Below are 21,359 nucleotides of genomic sequence, written 5' to 3'. Positions count from 1 at the left end.
TTATTGATTTTGATATTGCGAGCATGCCTGCCTGTCTTTGGGAGAAGGAAATGAAGCATATGGATGTTGTTTTATATTTCATTATATTTATATATATACCCCCCAGAAAAACTGGCGTTGTGTATCTTGCAGTTGCTTGGTTGGTTGTCAAATAGAGGTATGGATAGAGTCATGCATGGCACTTAGGGTTATCTCGTATGCCAAAAGGTACATAGGGCTTTGTTGTCCGTGGTATACGTTAGCCTTTTCTTAATGACTACTCTGGTGTAATGCATTGTAGTATGGTCCGTTATTCATAGGATTGATTGTATCGGGGAGAGCACGGCTATAGTCGGATACGGATGCTCAGTATTAGTGTTTCACGACATCGGCAATAGTAGAGGTCCATCGGCTCGGATATGGTGTAGGATAGCTTAACCAAAACCGATTCAAGAGGTATATGTACTTACTCGCGACCCGTTCCAGGAAGCATTGCAACTTGCAATATCAACAATCCAAACACTTAGGCTTTTTTGTTTCTCAAAATGTCTGCGTCTACCACAATGACCCAAACCGCCGACATCAGCCTCATCGAACTGCGTCCCGGGTTTGCTGCTGAGATCACAGGCGTTGATTTCGCCAATGGCGTTACGGAAGACGCATCTTGTTTTCTCCGGGATGCAGTTACCAAGGTACATTCATATTGTCAACGACCTAATCTAGATAGTGACTGAAATCGAATCGTCAGTACGGCGTGGTTGTCATCCGTAGCACCAACCTGACCGACGACACACATGTTGAGCTAGCCCGCACCTTCGGCGAACTAGACGACGTGACGCCCTACATCGCCGCTGGACGGAAGAACCGGTTGAAGTACGATGAGCTCTTTGATGTTAGTAACGTCGAGGCGGATGGGAGTATCGTCGATTCGGAGGGTCCGAAAGGACAGGCTAACAAAGTAACTCTCCCCTTCCTTCACATTCGGTTCTAAGTGATATTTTCTAATGCTGATGCTACGTCTACAGGGAAACAACCTCTTCCACGTAGACTCGAGCTTCAACCCCCGCCGCGCAGGCTACTCCCTCCTCCTCGCGCACGAGCTCCCCCCACCAGGAACAGGCGGCGCAACAGCCTTCACAGACACACGGACTGCGTTCGACGATCTCGACTCCGAGACCAAGCAGGACTTGCTGGCTCACAATTACATCGCCGCACACTCCATCCTGCACTCCAAGAGACTTGCAGCCCCGGAGTTTTTCGCCAACATTGATCCCGCAGGTTACCCCATGGGCCGCCACTATCTCGTCCAGCGCCATGAGCCGTCTGGTAGAATCAATTTGTATCTGGCAGCGCATATCCACCATATCGAGGGTCTTGAGGCCGAAGAGTCAAAGAGTCTGTTTGAGAAGTTGTTTAAGCATGCTACGCAGGTAAAGTACGTGGTTGAGATTGAGTGGCAGCAGCCGGGTGATTTGATTATTTGGGATAATACCTGCACAATGCATAGGGCTGTTGGCGGAAGCTTTGCGAAGAAGTATCGCAGGGATATGAGACGGGCGACGGTGCATGATCGGAGTAGTCAGGCGTGGGGGTTGAATGAGCACTCTAATGTGAGACAGGGATTGCCTTGAATATGATTCTACGTTGTTTATGTTTATGCTCAATTTACTGATATGACGGTTAGCAGGCGGCCGAAAAGGGCTACTTCGGTGGCCGTTTTAGGAGTCCTGCTAACCCCCGTCTTGGCATCAGGTGAGGGTATTCCCACGGCCACAGCCTTTCCCTCCACGCCAGGCCTCTTGACGCTAGTCTCAAATGGGACTTTTGTTGCTATTTTGTTCAACATCATCTATCAAGACGCTCTCGCTGCGGTCACAAAGGGTAGCCCATTTTGGCTCCCCTTGACCATCATGTTTTCTCGAATTTATAAATCCCATTGTGCCGACCGTGTCCTTCCCTGCTTCCATCCTTCCTCCCATGAGCATCTCTTGGAGCACCTCCCATTCTTTTGAGGTCTGTTTACAGTCTTATTTTGCAGCACATCTTGCTTGCAGCCTGCTCGGCCCCTTGGCGCCTCGCTTGACTCAAACCAACTAGCAGGACCAATCATTACGCCTCCCTGCTGCATCACATTATCACGACTTGGAGATTTATACACCTACTAATAATGCCAAGGGATCCCAGGCATAAGCGCCAACGGGCCACCCACTCCAAGCCATTGAGAATCGCCCACGAGAGCCAACCAGTTCCCTAAAGTTTGAGTGAAAGCTGCATAGGCGTATACACCATACAAAAGCGCTGGCTAATTTCATTCCACAAGGTAGATCGGCTAGTCGGACCTATTGCCAGCGGCTATTGGGAGTCCTATTGAAATCAACCCACTATTGCAACTATTATTAGGCACAGGGCCTACAAACATACAAAATCCACATAATAAAGTAATTAACATAACCAGTTTATTCCAACACCTGTTCCTCTGACAAAAAGTGTTTCAAAATCAAGGGTTGCACTTAAATGGGCCTCCGGGTTAGTCAGGTTGATATCAATGGGCTTCGCAACAAGATAGCCGCCATTATGGGTCCTATCCTGTTGGATGCAGGTGACCAAGTAGTAGGCAGCATCTTCCTGAATCGCTTCACTATCACAGCTTGCTAACCGCCGTACTAAGGAGGAGAAACGGCGGCAATTGTCAGTTTCACTGGAGGATGGCAAGCTATATAAGGGGTACGAATCTCACCAGGATACACCTGAGACTGCCCAAGTGTACACTCAAACTCTCAATTCCCAATCATTGACTTAGCCCCATCTCTATTTTAAAGTTGCCGGCTTCTATTGTCCTTCCGCTATGTCTTACGAAGTCTATACCGCCGAATACATTGGTCAGCCAAACCATGTTGCCATCTACATCGAAACGCAGCCCAGCACAAATGAACAGACTCGGAACGGACTAATGTATCACGTTGTCGGAAATATCCTCCAAGGCATGAACTACCAAAAGCGAGACAGTAAGGACCCTCTACTCTCGGCCACATACGTGGCGCACACCAAGAAGAAGATCGGAACAATTGCGATTGGAAACCTGGCAAGGTTCGAACCGGAGTGCTGTAACGCAATTGCTCCGCCAGGACCTCAGGTTACGCTCAATGGTAAACGCAAGGACCCTTCCAAGCCTCTTTATCGATGCAACCACTGGCTCGACGATGTCATCAGTTTGGCGTTTCAGAAAGGCATTTTCAAGCCCTAAAGTGGTAGGTTCTTTGCCTTCTTTTTCAGAAATATCGCGAGCTAATAGACACTTAGCCTCTGTTTATCACCTGGGGACTAGATCGCTGGGAAAGTATCGGCAGTATTGGAGATTTCCTGCTATTTAGGGGGGTAGATGGACAGGGGTTGTGGCCTTCTTTTTGCGACCGAGAATGCATGTGCTTTTCGAACAACTCAACAAATGTACCCTATCCTCGAATCTGCTGTATCTGTTTCTTTGTGCTTTGTCTCTTCTCTACCTAGTAGAACACAGAAGAATACACCACCTGCATCATGAGAAATTCCACTGGGTATTGGTCCAGTATATCAGGCACAAATTCAAGCCAGTCGGGTTTGAATCTACAGGCGATTGTAGCATTGCAGAAATCCCAGAACTCCGGATACCATCCAGCACTTTCCCAGTCCAGTAGAGTGATCCTATATTCTGGGCTTCCGTCGCGATATCCGAGCCTTTCAACCATAATATTCTTCGGCTGAAGGTCACCGTGGGTGAAAACATTGCGGTGGCTGTTCAGAGTCCGATTAACCATATTCCGCAACAGTTGAATGTACTGGTCTGATTCTGTCTGGCGAAGTTTCTCGAGGATGGCAAGATTCATGTCTCCCTGATTTGCGAAAGGACCAGAAATTTTAGGATTTAGACCTTCAGTCCAAAATACCCCATCAAGATAAGGCTGGCGATTCAACATCCCGAAGTAATCTGGTGGTGGTATACTTCGTAGCTCCGTAATTGCGTCTTTAATCAAGTTGCTTATCGTAGCTTTTTCAACCGGGTTAAGGGATGGCAATAATTTTTGAAGGGTATCACCAGGGAGATATTCCATGATAATATAAGTCTTGTTGGTGTCGGGGTCCCTGAAGGCTGCGTGGACTTTTGGGACTGGAACTTTGCTGTTTGCTGCGAGAAACTTCATGTTTTCAGCCTCGATGAGGGGTACACCGTGGCCCATTTTCACTGCGAAATGCTCGTTCACCCGGACAACTTTGGCGGATGTGTCAGGCGTGCTTATGAGTTCCGTCGCGGCCTCGATCTCAGCGACAGTTGGTAGGCGAATAGCCTCAGAAGTCGTCTCTCTTGACATCCTATAGACAAGGCTATGTTCTGTATATAGTGCTTGCAAGAAAACAGAGATATAGCACAGGGGCAGGTTGAAATGGGTTGAAACCGATTTGAGGTGGGCGCTTTGTTGATGTTGATGTTCAACTCCTGAATGGAAATCGGACCGGGTATTAGTAAATCCTAATCCGAGCCAGTCAGTGAAACGGATAAGCCAATAAGGCGGTTAACTCCGAGTCGGGGAAGTCGGGGAGTCGATTATCCGGACTGCACGAGGCTATATATGAAGAGGAAATTTAGATTACACGGAGGGTAACATTGATATCTATAGACACCATAGATGGTAGAATGAGTGCTTGCTATCTAAATGAGTGTGTGTGTGTCCGTATATGAGGGATCTGTCGGCCTCGGTAATCGGACCAACTATTAATCCATCTTGACTTTCATCAATAAGAATCTCCTGACCTCGCTACTCGGGCCAACTGTTTATCCGTCGATTCTTATTGATTCGGATTCAGATTCTTTTTTTTTTTTTATACCCGTCCCAGCCAATCTTAATCCATGGCTATGCGGGAAACTACCCGTCCGGTTGTGAACCGTCGGGGCAGTTTTTGATACCCATCCACATCTATGGTGTATGGTGTATGTTTGGCTTGAAGGCTCGGCTCCTCTCAGATTCATGAGAATCCGGGGTTCCCCGGGCCCTCTTTGGTTGCTATGTACCCAATGACCTCAGTGCTCTGCCTAGCTTATTTCCTCGTTTACAGACCTGAATTGCCCAAGGAGCCTGGTATTCAACATGAATTTGGCTGCACGGATTGCAAGCTTAGGCGTGTTCAGGATCACCTTCAGATTCTTTCCTCCTTCTAGTCCTCCGCCTGGTTTTCCCAGGAACTGCTCTCGAAGATCCTTGAAGATAGGGCAGGTCAGGAGTACGTGCCGCACTGTCTGGGTGGCCTTTCCGCAACGGCAGTCTTCATCTGGTATGCCCGGCACCCCACGTTGATAGAGGTAGTGTCGGGTCGGAGCCCTATCTTTCCTGTACGCATCTGTATAATGACCGTGCTGAGTGCCCGGTGGAGCCCCCGATGCATCTTCAAGACTCGTTTGGTTGGGGCCGGTGTCAGCTCATACACTGCCCGTCCATGTGGGCTTGTCTGCCAGTCATGTTCCCACTGCGTGTTTATTACTTCCCGAATTCCACTGTTGTTCGGAGGAGCCTTTGCTGGATTGGTCGCGGGGCTGTTGCTGCAGTTATGGCTTCTCCCATCTTGTCTCAATGCCCATGGGACTGTCGCCATCCTGTTGCCTTGTTACAGTCACTCCCCCGGTCGGGAAAACTCTTGTTCTTTTCCACTCCCAATTAATCTTAGCCCCGTTTCACCTCAGGATCGCTGAAACAATCAAAGAATACAAGTGGTGACACCAGTATCCGAAGCCACTGTACGCCAGGGCTGTTCACGATTTGCCGATTTGCCTATTTTGCCGATACTATACCGGTGACTATACTATATAGTCAGCCTTGAAGGTTGACGATACTATTTGACTATCATGATCGGTAAGCCTTGACTTTGACTATACTATATCGACAAATTGTTGACTATATCGTCAAACCGTCAAAATTACTTAATTAGGACTAGTTCACTGGAACACAGTTAGTCTTTGTATCTCTGTATTTTGCAATATATTCATTGAGTAAAATTTTTCTCAAGTAATTTAAATATCATTCATAAGCATCAGCATTCTCATTGTATCCGCCTTCATTGAGTGTCTCCGGATCCCCAGCAAATCTCTCCCCATATTAAACAGCCTCTCAACTGCAACCTCCGAGGCTGGGATAGGTAGGAAATCCCGGGCAGCTGCAGCCATCTGAGGCAGTTCATCTTTGTGTACACACCACCAATTGCAAAGCCAATTTGGGTCTGTTGTATCAAGCACACTGACACGAGGACTTTCAAAATACTGGTCAATATCAGAAAGACGAGGTGGAGTTTTTGGTTGCAGTCGCTGAAGCATCCGAGATTCCACATTGCAGCGCTTTATTTCCGGAGTGGATGGTTGAGATATGCCATATCTTGGTGATTTACTCCCTATAGAAGGGTACCTCTGGTGGAGATTATTATGGATGGCGTTTAAAATAAGGTTGCCTGCTTCTTTATCTTCCATCTCACCTAAAATCAGATCTCCTTTAACCCAGTGATCCAGGATCAAAGCTGTATAATACATACCTGATCCATTCATGAAGGTATAGTACTTTTTATACTTTGTTAGGCCTTCCTTCATTGCAGATGCAACATCATTATCCAATCCTGTAAAAGCTCCTTGAGATTCAGATCCTTCATAGAGTAAATCATGAAGCTCATAGTAAAGTGGCACAGCAAGGCTGATCTGTGACGGCTCAGAACCACAACGTCGCCCTGATAGCTGATATCGACAAACGCTGCCATGCAGGCAAACAAAGGAAGCACCAAGCGCAGCCACACAACCTACAGATAAAACCCCCTTTACTTCCTGTAGATAGATCCCTCTTCTTCTTTTCCCCAGATTAGATATTCTCGTCGATGGCTACACTAGTTTAGATAGGAACATCAGTTCGTTATTATCTACTATTCCGAGCCCGTGACATGATCTGTGGTCTCTTCTCAGATAAGAACAAAGTTCATTGAATTTGGCAAGCACTTGGTGTATTTGAGAGAGGCGCAACCATTCATCAACTGTAAAGGGTGGAATTTCAGTCTGCAAGGCTAAAAACCGATTGATTTGGACCCTTACTTTTAACACATCATCAAGCATTCGATATGTAGGATTCCATCAGTTCTCCACATCATATTCAATATATTTGTCAGGGAGGCTCATGAATTCGCAAACCTCCTTCCATTTCTGCCTCCGTTGAGGGCTGCGATCAATTGTAACGGTGCAATGGCTCAACGCCAGGAAAACAGTACCAACATACCAAAAGATGCCATACAAGCAATACGGGCAAACAAGGGCTCAAGCCGCACCGCACAAAGGCCTATAGAGACTGTACTCGCCCATATAGATTTCACCTTCTTTTTCTTCCTCCCCAGATTCGATGTTCTCGTTGATGGTAACAATAGTTTAGATAGGAACTCAGTTCGTTATTATCTACTATTCCAAGCCCATGGCATTAATCTGCTTTCCTGTTGAGAATCGTGCTCCAGTGTACCTGTATCACGCCTGGAGTCCTCCCTGGATAGTGCTCCAAGAATAACCTTGCAACCTCTGACCAAGACCGACTCTTGTCTTTCTTCAGATTCAGTAGAAATTCTGCCTCTTCTGTGGACCATGGCGTTTTCTTTCTTGAGCCTCCTCGGGCGGCCTTCCTGCAATCACGCTGATTTTGTTCAGTCTCATGAGGGGTACTTGAGTGACTTATTGCCAGCGCATCTCGCTCTTCACATGCTGTCGGTGAAAAGCTAGATATGCAACGTGGTAGAGCACCTTCAAATAGCCAAGAAAGGAATTGCAAACAATCGTCAAGCGGGGCAGACATGAATTGAGAATGAAGGATGGTGAATGAATCCTCCCTGGATGGCAACATAGAGCGGTCTCGAAGTCATTTGTGAGCTCGCCTGTCTGATTGTTGCGTCTTCCGCTTAGAACTTTTGGACTTTCCATTGACATGATAGTTCCCACGGGCACCATTGGGGTAGGATGCATCGGCATCGGTGTTACGCTGAGATGGGCGCAGTTGTTGATGATCATGGACATGAGGGTGGTCACTTGTCTGAGCATTACCATTCTGACCACCAGCCCTTTCGTTGGAATCTCGATAATGGTTAAGTAGGCTGTGAAGAACAGGCGGAAGATCAGGATATGGACAAGTCATCTCTGAATTGATGACGCTGTCGGCTTGTGGGTCAGATTGCTAGAGATTGCCATCCTCCAAGGCCAGTGGTTGGCAAGGATTACCGGGTCAATGGGAATGTCATTCTGTGTATCGCGAAGCCTGAAGAACTCTTCTAGACTGTCGTCCGAGCTGGATATACTGGGAGATAATAGATCATTCTCTGGAATATCTCCCCGAAAGGCGGGCGGCTCAATTGGGATACTAGTATCGTCTTGAAGATCGCAGCGGGGAATTGGATCCGGATCTGAGATGTGAGGCGCCGAATTGTGGGGAGATGTTGTGCCGTGCTCAGGATTCTCTGGACATGTATTAGGTTCAGGTACAGATAATTCCGGTGGTTGAGATTGAGAGCTTAATTCTGTACATGGTTGAGTGTTCGCACTGATATGCGATATGCACGCAAACTTCGGCCGGTGGCCGCGCAGGGAGGTGATGCTTAGGAAGTGGCAAAGTGCTTGGAAGGAAATCATGATAAGGCTGAGGGTAAGGGGATTTTTGGGTCCTTGGGGAGTTTGAATTGGGTGATTTGTATGGTGAGAATGGCTTCTTGTAAGGGGGAGCCCACCGCTTGAAGTTTTTCATGTGAAAGGTTGGGGGCATTTCTTAGGAAATGGGGATGTTTTGGGGTATATTATGGCAGACAGTTGATTGGAAAGAGGGAAGAGGAGGGGCGTGCAAGCTGAAGGGGAGAGTGTGGGTTGCAGGAGAATTGAGTTGAGATGTTGCAACCTCTGCGGGCTCAATTGCCCTCTTTATACTTGCTCTCAGTCTGTCAAGTCCACCATTCCGCCTTTCTCATCAGCAGAAGTGATGAGGCAAATTCCTCTTGTCCTCAAAATCTCACTTGACTCTGCTGACGTGTCCAACTTCATGTACTAGCGATGCCTGGAGGCCGAGACCTGGTTCCCTGCACCAATCGCATCTGGGCATTTGCAGCTCCAAGCCTCGCATGTCGAGCACGCTTAAATGAAAAAGGATGCGGCAATTTTGCTATTGGCTGGTAAACAAGGCGAGGATACGTAAATGAACTGATCCTGGTGGGGTCAAAAGACAGCCGTGGAGGGAGACAGGCGCCATCCAGTCCATAGCCAGACCTGGTAGCTGGATAACCAGGAAGTTCCCTTTCCCATGTAGAATCTTTAGAGCCTGGCTGAAGAATCAATCATAGGATTTTGAGACAAGAGATCATAGCAAAGCAGCTAAGGATCTAGAAGTCCTCAAGAGAAAGCCCAAATAGGGTGGCATGGCCGGGAGCAACAACCAAAACTCAAAAGTCGCTGATCAGCTGGCGGACCACGCGTGAAAGGGCCTATAATTGCAATCGTAAGCAGCAGCACGACATCAGGGGTTGGTGTGGAATAGGTCAATTCCCAATGAAGCGATAGTAACAAGGTCTCAATGTCTCAATCGTTCAGATGACCCGTCGGCCACCCCGAGAGGACTGGACGGCGCCATACTGGAAAAGGGCAATCGTCGGATAACGCGGCATCTTTGTAAGAGGGCAGTGCACCGGGCGAGGCAGACAAGAGGGAGAAAAAGAGAAGAGAAAGTGCGTGGTCCTTTGAGGGAGAGATGTCGGGCTTTTATAGATGGAATGGATGCGTTTGAGGCGGCATGTGAGCGGCCCGAAAGCAGCGTGATGCGGCGCTATCTCTGATACAGTAGGCGCCATACCGCAAAGGGCAATGGAATTCCCATAGAAGGCAGGCGGTAGAGCTCAGCAGAAGAGTGGTTCAATGGGAGCCGTTTCTGGCGCCCCGCTAACCGTCACAACTTATACTCAGTCTAGTTTACTTTTGGTTTGACTGTATGTTTTTGGTCTTGATATAGTTCGGGTCAATCCATAGCCGATGTTAGTCATCTATAGCCGTCTATAGCCGATGTCTTCTTTTACCGATGGCATAACCAAGTTCTTGTTTTCATCTTCTATCATATTGCAGCCATTGAGAATATGACACCAGGCACAGGAAAACGCTCATCTCGCGCATGTCTGCGGTGCCGCCGAAGAAAAACCAGATGTGATCTGTAGGGCCCTTCTCTCGACTTATCACACCAGACAATTTCTGACTCTAGCAGTGATGGAGTCGGAGAACAGAGGCAGCCACCTTGTGTGTCTTGTTACTGTTCAGGTAACGAATGTGTTTTAGTTGAATCAAGACGAGGAGGGAATTTCCGGGGCCGGTCGAGACGAGCAATTGAAGGTCATCAAGAGACTTCATCCGCTGGTAGAGATCTCCGGACAGAAGCCAGAATCTCAACGGATAGGGAGTCAGATCGCTCTACGCAAGGTTCTGATGGAAATGAAGATGGAATAGATGAGGGAATGTGCGCGGAATTAAGGAATCCGTCGGATGCATTGCATATACTGGCTCAGTCCGATGAAACTGGGTTGTTAGGATCTCGAAATAAACCATATTCGCAAAGACAGGAAGGATTAGCTCTCGAGGACTACGAGCTGGTAAAAACTGGAGTGGTGCAGCTCAGCAGTCTGCCTGAGTTACTATTCAGGTTCTCTCGCAATTATCACCCATATTGTCCCCTCGTTCCGTCTTACATGCTTGGATGTTCAGTAATACAGAGGATACAAAAGTCAGACTACTTCCTGCTTACAGTTATCTTGACTATTGCAACCAGAGACTTACCAGACTATTCACTAACCCACCGCTACTGCTGGGATTATACCCGCCGCCTCATGCTCGAAATACTCCTGGCACAGCCATGGACTCAGAGGTCTCGAACGATAGTGGGATTGATTCTGCTGTCAGAGTGGCTACCTCATATTGAGGTGGACAGAGCAACTTCTGAAGAGCCGGCTGATCTCTTCAGCGAGGATAGGGCGGCGTGGTCACTTATTGGCCTTGCGGTTAGACATGGGTATCTGAAGCGGTTGGATCAGACTGCTTTTCGTGGGAAGGGTCGCAAGGAGACGAGGAAGGAGGTGGAATATGACCGGATTGTTTGGACGTGTAAGCTTGCCCATATCTCTTTTCATTTTCGTGCCTTACAATGTCAGTTATATATCTTGCGGATCGACAGATATCAGTCCGCCTGGGCCAGTCATTCTGGTCTCGAGGACCGTCTCTTTCTATGCATTTTACCGCAAAGGACTTTCCCAGTCTCCAACCTGCTGCAGGAGACACAGAGAGAACAGAAGATTATGCATCTGCGCTACAGGCAACTATCGAGCTCACGCAAATCCTGCATAATGTCCATGCCATCTTATACTCATCTCCTGACAGCACCCTAGCAATGGTCCACGATGGCGATTACAGTCGCTATCTTGACGACTTCCGGCGAGCAGCTGCAACATGGCACTCGGCATGGAAGAGCATCTCACTATCTTCAAAGATAAAGAGTACCCTCTCTCTGCAATATGAGTACCTCTGTCTCTACGCAAATGCATTTTCATTTCAGGCTGTCCTTACGAGAACATCTGCTTTGCGACGGCAGGGAAAGCAGGAATTTTACAATATATTCTCGCGCGGAATCATGTTGTCACCGGAAGGCCGATATATCTTTGATGCTATCAGCGCAGCTTTGAAGATATTGAAGTTAATGAATGGTTTGGACCCAAGAGAAGAGTTGTGCTATTTGCCGTCTCGATATTATCTGTAAGTTCCTATCAGTCCTGCGTTAGAGAGTCGTACTAACGGGGTAGGTACGGTGTATATGCAGCGGTGTTCCTGTACAAGGCACACTGTGCGGGTGCCTTTCATTCGGATGCTCAAAGTCAAGAGGCTATAAATCTGGCGCTGAAATTCGCAGCTATCATGGGAGATACTGCATCGAACGATATGCATACAAGGTGCAAGTATAGCCGGATGTTGAGGGGCCTCTTTCGTCGACAGCAACAAAGGATGCCAAAGGACCATGTCCAGAATATAGCGAATCAATCTCGTCAAGAGAGCCCTCAGCCACCAGCAAGAGATGAAACGTCTGATGCCGCCGCAGATCCGCCGTTCAATGGAGAAACGGTGCCAGAGTCTCTTGTTGATCACTCACTAACACTCTGACAAGACTCCTCAATTCTTCCTTCGATGGAAGACTATCCTTTTGGCCCATTTCTGCCGGGACTCGTAAATGCTTCGGGGATTGAAGGCTTGGGCGCAGGGTTTGAGTGGCAGATGGGGTCTCAAGGATTTGATCTGCAGATTCCGGACTTTATATCTATTGGGTGATATTGATGCATCACAAAAAGAAACATGGAGGCGATTGATACCGAGCAACGCTTTCTTTGACGTACCCTGTCTAGGCTAAGGCAGATTCAGTCTCATCTGGAATATTGCAGTACATTGGCATCGGGCTTCGGCGGATAGTTAATATGATTTCGCGGGGAGGTTAAGGATGAAATGGGAGCTATTGAAGTAGAAGGTATGGTTGAATTTGCTCTGTGGGAATGAAATGCATTCAACTGACTTTGGTATAGCTAAAAAATTACGAAAAAGATCAACCGAAATACAGTCTCCGGGTCAACCAGATGTAACCACCCATTTCACAATAGTACTGAGTGATGCTAATATTTGATAGAATGGTCCGAATTAAATCTTGCCGACTTCATACGAAGCACCTTTCCTCCAGAATTAACCCCGATTCTCCACAACGCTATCCCGGTTCTACACCGATACTTATGACGAATAGGCTCATTGCCATACCAGAATGACCCAAAAGACCTTCTCACACATAATGTACTGCAGATGGCGGTCATTCTTTTGTTAGCTTATGATTCATGGAGATCGACAGACCAAGAAGGCTACCTGGCTGATTTCAGGCTAGTTATCTTTCAGAGTTTGACCACCCTGGAAGCACCTGTCTCAAATAAAGGGCAAAGGCAGCGATTCGAAGAGGATGACCTTCATCTTCAAAGAGTCTTGGATCAGATCAGCCCTTGGAATGGTTACCGTGATCCGGAATATCCTAAGTGGATTATTCCTTGTCCTCGATATCAGGCTTCGGATTACCCTTCATCGTGGTCAAAGGATATATAAGGGTCGGTTTCGATGGATGAGTTTAGATCTCTGCTTCAATCATTTCTTGTTTCACAACTATATCGTGGTGGCACCGATGTTCGAGCATTTTCAACTTGTCTACCACACTTGGAAGGGGTCACGGGCTGCATGCTCGCGGCATTCAACACAAAGAGCCGACTAGTATTTCCTGGGAGGTATTTTATCGAGTCGTGGGAAGGTCAATGGTAGGCTTTCTTTCTCATGATTTTTTTTTTTTGCTTCTACTGCGGTGGGCTGATAAAGGAGCTGATCTTGAAATGCGACGAGGGCTTGATTGCCCCTGATAGCATTGACCAAGCAGTCCCGCCCGGCGGCGAGGGTGGTGGTATTTCCATGGCCCGGATTCATGGATTGGATCAGCACTCAAATATCCGTAGCTCAAGAACATTTTTGGGATTCTGGGCCCTTGAATATTTTTCAACATCCACTTCATTTCCCTTGAAAAGGAGAAGTTCAGTTGCTGACATCTGTCCAAAGAATTTAGCCTAAGTTTACAGTCAAAGTCTACACCGAAAACATGGACCCAGAGAAGTTGAGCGAGCCATAACGTATTGGGATATGAAGGCGAGGATCAAGGAGATGGTCTGGACAGAAATGATAACGTGGGAAGACGGCCTACAAGTAAAGGTCATGTTAAAGGATTCCCTCGCATGCTACTGGCTTCCTAAAGGAAAATGGATTCGAGCCCACGGGGACTACAAGGCGGCGAGCGGCGGTGCTATTCAGACCAATACTATGACGACTTCAACCAACATCCCTGCTCTTCGCGTGGGCATCAAGTTCGGTGGAGCTTTCGTGGTCGGCCCATTTGAGATGCCGGGATGTGACAGAGGCCCACCTCGCAACGAAGAGGTTGCCCGTGCTCTGAAGAATTTCTTGCACATCTGAAACCTGTATCTAGATCACGTCAAGAAAGGGATGCCAAGCCTTCATTTCCGGGCTGATTTTGTTGACAGAGGTTGTGCAGATGTAGGGTTGAATTTGGCGTATCATAGACATGACCTTCCCTCCTTCGAGAAATATTGCTACTGACACCCTGCCCGAAGCAGCCCCCCTCCCAAAAAAATTTCTGGTAGTTCGTTATCAGCAACCCCGGAAATTGAACAATAAGTAAGCGCTCGCTCGCCTAGCGTTGGGACCGATGATTGGTTGATTTCCCGAGCAAACCCCAGAACAACCAAACACTTTCCCAAGCTGTAGTCCGCTTCCCCGGATTCTCCACATCTCCAGATTTCCACAAGTATTCCAGGGAATAACGTCACTCGCAGGCTAAGACCCTGCCAGCCATGCCCTGACTATATACTACAAGGTTATTCCTCTCGGCCCGCACAGACGCCGGTTACCGCGCACAGGCTGGAAGACACGGCAATCGGGCACCAAGGCAAGCCCCTAAATAGCCGAGAGGCATAGGGAATATGGCAGAAGTTGAGATCAAACGCCGACAATCATGTGTCCGCGGTCATAAATAGCTCGTGGCCGGGGTATCAAAATCTGGGGAAGCTACGAAAGCTATTTGCATTATTTCTCTGCGCCCTATCTTCACAATGGTCCTTCACCGTCCATCGAGACTTTTTGGCCTCTCTCTACTGCTGCAATTAGGACAGGGTAAAGCGGATACAGTTGTCGTTCCTTCCTGTCCAAAGGATACGGAGCCCGTGGCTAATGATTTTCAATCATTCTCAATTGAGTTCTCATATTTCCCGGACTTCACTGGCAACAAATCCCATCCCAATGAGTTCTCAAGGACAATGCTGGGTAACTTGAAGGATATTACGGGTGTTGCGCCGGTAATCAGAGTTGGAGGGACAACACAGTAAGGCCTGCAATTTGTCCTGATACCAAGTTAAGAGTGTTCATTGAATCTTTCAATGCAGAGACAGGTCTGAATACCGTCCGAACCAAAAAGAAACCATCCGGAACATCTTCGAGGACCCGGACGATGACCAGCCCATCCGCACCTACTTTGGGCCCGGTTTTTTCGAGTCCTACGAGGCTCTGGGTGACTTCCCATACACCCACGGCTTGAACTTCAACGCGTCCATAGCGCAAGAAGCCAGTTCCGCAATCGCTGCGTGCAAAACGATCAAAACCAGCAACCTGCATCTCTACGAGCTAGGAAATGAGATCAACATGGAGCCGTCGCGCTATCGACCTGCCGACTACTCCATGGCCGATTACATCCGTGACTGGAACCACAGGTCCACTTCTATTGCGACTGCATACAGAAAGGCATGTGGCAGGCCATTCCCTGGAATGCTGGCGCCCAGCTTTATCATGCCTAGTTTCCATGTGTCGGAATCTAAGCCATGGACGGTTGAAGGGATCTATGCTAATGGGTATGATAAAGCCAATCTCACGAGGGAGATTGGCATTCATCAGTAAGTTTACAATATCTCTAGTTGTTGGATAATCAATCTAACACGCTTGAAGTTACATGCAAGTCAACGAGCCGCCCCAACTTCCTCCAGCAACTCGTCTTGAGCGTAAGTATAGATCTGTCCCACTCTCTTATCATAATATATACTGATCATCCCTTAAAAATGTATAGAGGTCTTGATGAACCACACCAACATCGTTGAAGCTCTCGCGCCGCATATCCAACGCGCCAAGAAACTTGACTATCTCGACCATCCATATATCTTGAGTGAGATAAACAGCATCGCGAAACAGGGACGCAATGGCGAGAGCAATGTTTTTGGCGATGCCTTGTGGCTTGTTGACTTCTCCCTCTGGGCTGCAGAGCACGTATGAATTTCCTTTCCCCTGTTTAGTCAGTACGTCCCTAACTTCTCAATACAGAACATCAGACGTCTCAACTTCCACCAAGGCACGAGCTACCGCTATGCCTCGTGGCAGCCAATCCTTAACAAAGGAATCGCACCCACCACCAAGCCCCCATACTATGGCCAGATCATGGTCGCCACGGCCCTCGGACGTTCAGAGAATATGCGCATCAGCAATATCCCTCTCTCGACACACACGGATGCCGCATATGCGCTCTTTGACAATACCAAGCTGTCCAAGCTTGTTGTCTTGAACATGAAGGCTTTCAATTCAACTTCAGGCGCTGATTCGCGCTCTAGCCAGGAGTACAAGTTCAAGGTCCCTGAACATTTGAGGAGTGCCAAGGTACAGCGGTTGATTGCTCCTGGGAGTGATGTGGAGAAGGATGTTACTTTTGGAGGTGTTTCTTATGATTATGAGCTGGAGAAGGGGAATGCTGTTGTTGTGGACGACATGGAGGAAAGTGTCGGAATTGAGGATGGGGTGCTTAGCATTACGTTGCCGGATTCTTCGGCTGTTCTTTTGACGCTGAATTAGTGTAGACCCTTGTTGGTTGTCAATAAAGGAACTTATTATAATTTTTTTTTCGGGATTCGGGTGACCATTAAGTGCAATAAGAAATACCATATTATATGAGATTTGACAAGAGCAGGATATAAATATTATCATATAACTTAGAGAGAGGAGGTACCATAAAACACGATTTCGAGGTCAACAACTTCCGGCCATTCGTTAAACGGTTTGTACAAGACGCTCTCGTCACTTCTCTCGTCCCAGATCGTCGACAGGATCTGGCAACTAGGCTCATCGTCCCGGAAATGCGTCAGAAGATTATTGGCAGCTACCAACCCCCTCGATTGTATTTCGTTTCAGGTTCTATTTTTAGTGGGAGTTAAGCGTTTGCTCTGGGCAGAGAGGAAGGGAGGGCAAAAAAAAAAAAAAAAAAAAAAGGGTAAGCTACGCAGGCATTGGGCGTGGAGTAAAATAGCTCCCCCGTATTTCGTCATTTTATTTCATTTTCGTTATGGCCTCAGATTTTTATGTACGTCGGGAATAGTGGTCTCCGCTGTACGTACATGATGGGATCGTATCGTTGTAGTAGTGGTAGAAAAGAATAAACAAACCGAATGAAATAATACACGCGGATAGAATGAAAGCAAACGATGCAACGAAATAAAACCACGAAACAAAAATTAGTAGACGTAGACGGGATATCTAGAATAATAAGACCATGCCAGGAAAAAGAGAAAACAGAGGAAAAACAAGAGATAAAAAAAGATCACGCCGAAACAAAAACAGGGGCAGAGACAGAAGAACCCCGACACGTCTGCGCCTTAGACCATAAACAAGAAATGTATGGTTTGTTCGTGATAGTCGTAACAGATGGGCGAGGAAGCAGATGTTCGAACATCCACTTTCTCGTAAAGGAAATTAAAATACGATTGCCAGCGAGTCGAGAAAGATAACCTATGCCTCCAAGTAGAGAAACGACACAAAGACACGACGGATATAGTCGTCACCATCTAGAAATTGACAAATTGATCAAAATCAAAAGACTCTATGGCTTGTATCGTCCCGGGGATGCATGGGGTATTTCCTTGATCAAACGGCGCCCGCTGGAAGGGCGGCATAGAAGTGTCGTATGGGACGCTTTGGCTGGCCATGTTGTTGCTAAGAAGGTCCAAGCTAAATTCAATGCCGAGGTCGTCCATGAATCGGAAAGGGTTCTGCCCATGCGGTGCTTCGACGGAAGTCAGACAAGGTTCGTCGAGGGCCGAGCTCATATCGCTGTAGGCGGGAGTTGGAGTGTCTTCCGCTTGCTCTTTGATGGAGCGTTTGATCGCGTCACTCGCGTCGTCGACATTGTCAACGAACGTATTGTTACCGGAGATCTGGATGTTGCTCTTCTCATTAACAGCCTGACACGGCTGAGAAACGAAAGACATAACGGCCTCGTTGTTGCAACTCGTCCGCTTCTGTCGATCTTTCTGGGAGACATAGCCAGTGTCATAACAGTGTTTGACAATGTCATTGACAGAATAGTTGGTAAAGACGTCCGCTTCATTTGTAGTCGTTTGGCTAACTCTGGCCATGGTGTATTGCTGTTCTTCATCAACAGTCAACTCCCAACCCATTGCCACGAGGTAGAGGCTTGGCTGAAGGATACCGATGTATCCAGCATTGAGATTCAAAAAACTCTCCAAAGAGACGTCTTTCGAATCAACGTGCTCGTCGCGGATCTTAGAGTAAGCTTTGGCAAGGATAGCCCATTTAGCCTTGAAAGGGTCGTTCTGCCATAGGAAGCGAAGGATTCCAGACTTGGCTTTTTGAGTAAGGTCGGGAAACATGGTCGAGTAGAAGCCTGACTAGTGTTAGTTGCTTATCATCAGCTGGTTTATAGGTATTTTGGACCTACTTCGAAAAGCAATGAAACTGTTGAGGGGACGCAGCGGCTTATCGCGGCCACGTCTACGGGCAGCCGAAGACTTGGAAGCGTTGTTTGTGGAAGCAACAGAGCCACGACGGGCATTCAAAGCTGTGCCCTCAGAAGCCGTATCGTCGGGCGTAGGGTATTCGATTGGGGTCTGGTTGCTACGTCCGACGTGACTTTTGGGCTGGTGGTTCTCACGGGCTTGCAGATACTCAACCAGCTCTTCCAACTGGTGAGATGGCATCGACAGTAAAAAGGAGTTAAAGGCTCGCTGAAGCGGGCTGAGCTCGCTGGAGGACATTAGAGACATTAGAGCGGACATAATGCCCTGAGTTTGGCGTGTATTTGGAGTGGGCTAAGGAGATAAACAAAGATGAGAAAGCTCAGGCAAAAAGTTGCTTTTTTCCAGGCTCTCGAGAAGCTGTTGAAGGGGAAGTTAAAAATTAGAAATTGAGAGAAAGGATGGAAAAGAAGGAAGAAGGAGATAATTGCTTTTCTTTTTTTCTCTTCAGTGTCTTAGAAAATGAAACACATCACATATCGACCTGCCTAATTCCTACCCCATCACCCATCGATCACAAACACGAGAAACACAAAAGAAAAAGAAAAAGAAAAAAGAAAAAAGGACCAACGATGCCCTAGACAGAATAAAACTGTGAATCACCAGAATAGTGAAAACATGTTCTGTTCACGATCGTTGTGACATAGGCAAAGAACTTTGCTTGAGTCGAACAACTATCCTGAACAAATTGTCAGATATCAAGATAGGCCAATACGGAGAATAGACTCTATCGATTCTGCCGGATTTTGTAGGTTGCCTCAAGGGGATTCGAGACTCAAATGGCTTTGTTCGCAGCTTTGGTGTCCTCGTTGCCAAGCTTGTCCAGCAACGTGATGCAGGTTTGCATTGCAAAGTAGGCCACACGGTTGTCTTCTAGCCAACGCCCTGAATTTTGTTAGTTTTTTTTTTTTTTTTTTTCCCTCAAAATTGGACTCGATGGAAAATACATACAGAACATCTTCGCATCCCGACTCGAGGAGTTGGTGACCTGTATCAAAATCATCTTTTCGGCTTCATTCAGACGGAGCTGGCGTTCAAATGCATCGTAGCAGAGCTTCTGGGCCTGAACAAGGTCGTCGGTTTTGCGAGGGTCATGTCGCCAGAAGTTGATCTTCTCAGCGACAGTACGCCTAGAAGAGTTAGTAAATTCAATAAAGAACCGTTGGATTATCTTACGTCATGTAGTACTGCTGGAGACCAATTCTGAAAATGAAGTGGTAGCCATATTTTTTTGTAAGATGGGCAAGGTGTTCGTTCGCTCTCCTCTCCATTGAAAGAAGGGCTCTGTGAAACTCAAACTCCTGTTCCCCACTCATCCAGCTCTCGATGACAGGGTCAAGGATACTGTAGAGTTCAATGGGATGGCCTTCAAAGTCTGGAACAGTTGGAGTGATGCGAAAGTCGGTCATAAGAGCTTGCAGGCATACTCCAAAGCGGGAGGCAGGAGCGTGTCTGTCCTCTGCCATCGACCTGGTTCTATGAGAGGTATTGATCACCGTCTCCCCATTGCTCAGAGCAGAGATCTGGGCCATCAGTCGGTATACGTTTCTGTGTTCAGAGTACGAAGCGGTAATGTAAGTGGCCTGGTCCCTAGTCGCTGGCGGAAGACCTGGGTTCTGAGACAGAAGGGCGAGGAAACCGATAAGCTTGGTGCCGAGGCGGCGGTTCATATTAGACATCTTGAGAGGGTATAGATCTCGAGGCTGTTGATAAAGATTCAGATGCTTTTGGCGAAAAAAAGAGGAATGAGGCTTTAGTCGACGAGAATGGGAAAGAAAGGAACCTTGTGAAGAGTGGAAAGTTGGAGAAGATTGGTAGAAATGAAGAAAAAAGCAAGAACTGTTTTTTTTTCCTTGTCCTCCCTAGTTTACCCCTCTCGAGTACATTCACTTGTAAACAAAGAAATGCGGTAGTCTCCTTTGCCTGATGACCATCACATGACTAGGCATATGATCAGGCTGTCATAAATAATTGATATTTTATCAAGATATTGCTGAATTTGTTTACACTGTTTGCTGTGGCTTCTGTTGATATTTTTGATACTGTACTTAAGGTCACATATGTCTAGTAGAACTAGTTGCCAATGGCATGTTGCCTTGCTTCTCTACCAAACATGCCGGGCTATTTCGAGAGGGACAAACTGTCAATGACATGACCGCTTTATTTGGTCAAGTGGGTTTACTAAAACTTCTGGAAGAGGTTTCGCACCGGGTGTGAGTGGCCGTAGAATATCGCACCCGTCTATAGGGCACCACGCTAGTCGCGCGAGCACCATAAGTTGACACCACCTCGCACCCTTTAGGGATACCCACTGTCACGGAACATGAATACTCGCCTGCCATATAGAATGTTTGATTGCTTTGGCCTGTTTGGCGCAGGACATTCACTGAGCCTCGTTTAAGCCCCGCGCACACACTAGATAGCTCGTCGCCAACAGACCCAACAGACCCAACAGACCTGCCTCTATCTTTTCTTTCCCCATGCTATTTCGCGAGATAGTCCACCAATATATTTTATATTGAACAGGACCGTCACACCCACCCAATATTGACCGTACACAAGCTACACACACGCCGGCCGGTTAGTAGTTGGGTGGGTCGCCACCAGCGAATCCCGGCTGTTGTATGTTTTTGCTTTTTTGTGAGTGCAGCAAGCATATATAATATAGAGAGTGGAGGGAGTGAGGCGTATTCTTGTATTATTTTATTGAGGAAGGGGCATTGTAGTCAAGAAAATAGTGGGGTGGTGCATCTGAGTACATACGCAGCTCGACCACATAAGACCACCAGATGGGGATAGAATCAGAGGACAAATATCAATTCACAAGTAGGGACTGTACGTATATTCCTGACTATAGTGCGCACACGTGGGTGCTTGTCTATTCTACTGCTATGTGGTTGTCAAGC

General features: G+C 47.3%; 8 protein-coding genes across 8 annotated transcripts; 5 read left to right on the top strand and 3 right to left on the bottom strand.

The window, feature by feature from the left end:
• Positions 1-542: 542 nt before the first annotated feature.
• On the top strand, positions 543-970 carry ACHE_20795A (TauD/TfdA dioxygenase family protein; the record flags this gene model as incomplete). Its single annotated transcript, XM_043285137.1, has 2 exons — positions 543-671; positions 728-970. The coding sequence occupies 2 exons, from the start codon at positions 543-545 to the stop codon at positions 968-970; spliced, it is 372 nt and encodes a 123-aa protein (XP_043133859.1).
• Positions 971-983: 13 nt separating this feature from the next.
• Positions 984-1,735, top strand: ACHE_20794A (TauD/TfdA dioxygenase family protein; the record flags this gene model as incomplete). Its single annotated transcript, XM_043285136.1, has 2 exons — positions 984-1,589; positions 1,667-1,735. The coding sequence occupies 2 exons, from the start codon at positions 984-986 to the stop codon at positions 1,733-1,735; spliced, it is 675 nt and encodes a 224-aa protein (XP_043133858.1).
• Positions 1,736-2,493: 758 nt separating this feature from the next.
• ACHE_20793A (uncharacterized protein) lies at positions 2,494-2,910 on the top strand (the record flags this gene model as incomplete). The annotated part of the gene is made up of 3 exons (XM_043285135.1): positions 2,494-2,589; positions 2,648-2,703; positions 2,799-2,910. The coding sequence occupies 3 exons, from the start codon at positions 2,494-2,496 to the stop codon at positions 2,908-2,910; spliced, it is 264 nt and encodes an 87-aa protein (XP_043133857.1).
• Positions 2,911-3,482: 572 nt separating this feature from the next.
• On the bottom strand, positions 3,483-4,325 carry ACHE_20792S (aminoglycoside phosphotransferase family protein; the record flags this gene model as incomplete). Its single annotated transcript, XM_043285134.1, has 1 exon — positions 3,483-4,325. The coding sequence occupies one exon, from the start codon at positions 4,323-4,325 to the stop codon at positions 3,483-3,485; it is 843 nt and encodes a 280-aa protein (XP_043133856.1).
• A 3,123-nt stretch (positions 4,326-7,448) lies between these two features.
• ACHE_20791S (SANT/Myb-like DNA-binding domain-containing protein) lies at positions 7,449-7,862 on the bottom strand (the record flags this gene model as incomplete). The annotated part of the gene is made up of 1 exon (XM_043285133.1): positions 7,449-7,862. The coding sequence occupies one exon, from the start codon at positions 7,860-7,862 to the stop codon at positions 7,449-7,451; it is 414 nt and encodes a 137-aa protein (XP_043133855.1).
• A 5,873-nt stretch (positions 7,863-13,735) lies between these two features.
• ACHE_20790A (uncharacterized protein) lies at positions 13,736-14,065 on the top strand (the record flags this gene model as incomplete). Its single annotated transcript, XM_043285132.1, has 1 exon — positions 13,736-14,065. The coding sequence occupies one exon, from the start codon at positions 13,736-13,738 to the stop codon at positions 14,063-14,065; it is 330 nt and encodes a 109-aa protein (XP_043133854.1).
• Positions 14,066-14,721: 656 nt separating this feature from the next.
• ACHE_20789A (glycosyl hydrolase family 79 C-terminal domain-containing protein) lies at positions 14,722-16,498 on the top strand (the record flags this gene model as incomplete). Its single annotated transcript, XM_043285131.1, has 5 exons — positions 14,722-14,990; positions 15,052-15,555; positions 15,608-15,660; positions 15,726-15,922; positions 15,977-16,498. The coding sequence occupies 5 exons, from the start codon at positions 14,722-14,724 to the stop codon at positions 16,496-16,498; spliced, it is 1,545 nt and encodes a 514-aa protein (XP_043133853.1).
• Positions 16,499-19,228: 2,730 nt separating this feature from the next.
• Positions 19,229-20,132, bottom strand: ACHE_20788S (uncharacterized protein; the record flags this gene model as incomplete). The annotated part of the gene is made up of 3 exons (XM_043285129.1): positions 19,229-19,338; positions 19,405-19,583; positions 19,630-20,132. 3 exons carry the CDS (start codon positions 20,130-20,132, stop codon positions 19,229-19,231), a joined length of 792 nt encoding a protein of 263 aa, XP_043133852.1.
• Positions 20,133-21,359: the final 1,227 nt, after the last annotated feature.

This window comes from Aspergillus chevalieri, chromosome 2 (assembly GCF_016861735.1).
Source record: "Aspergillus chevalieri M1 DNA, chromosome 2, nearly complete sequence".
NCBI lineage: Eukaryota > Fungi > Ascomycota > Eurotiomycetes > Eurotiales > Aspergillaceae > Aspergillus > Aspergillus chevalieri.
Note: the sequence above shows the minus strand (reverse complement) of the source record. Positions and strands in the feature narration are given on the sequence as shown.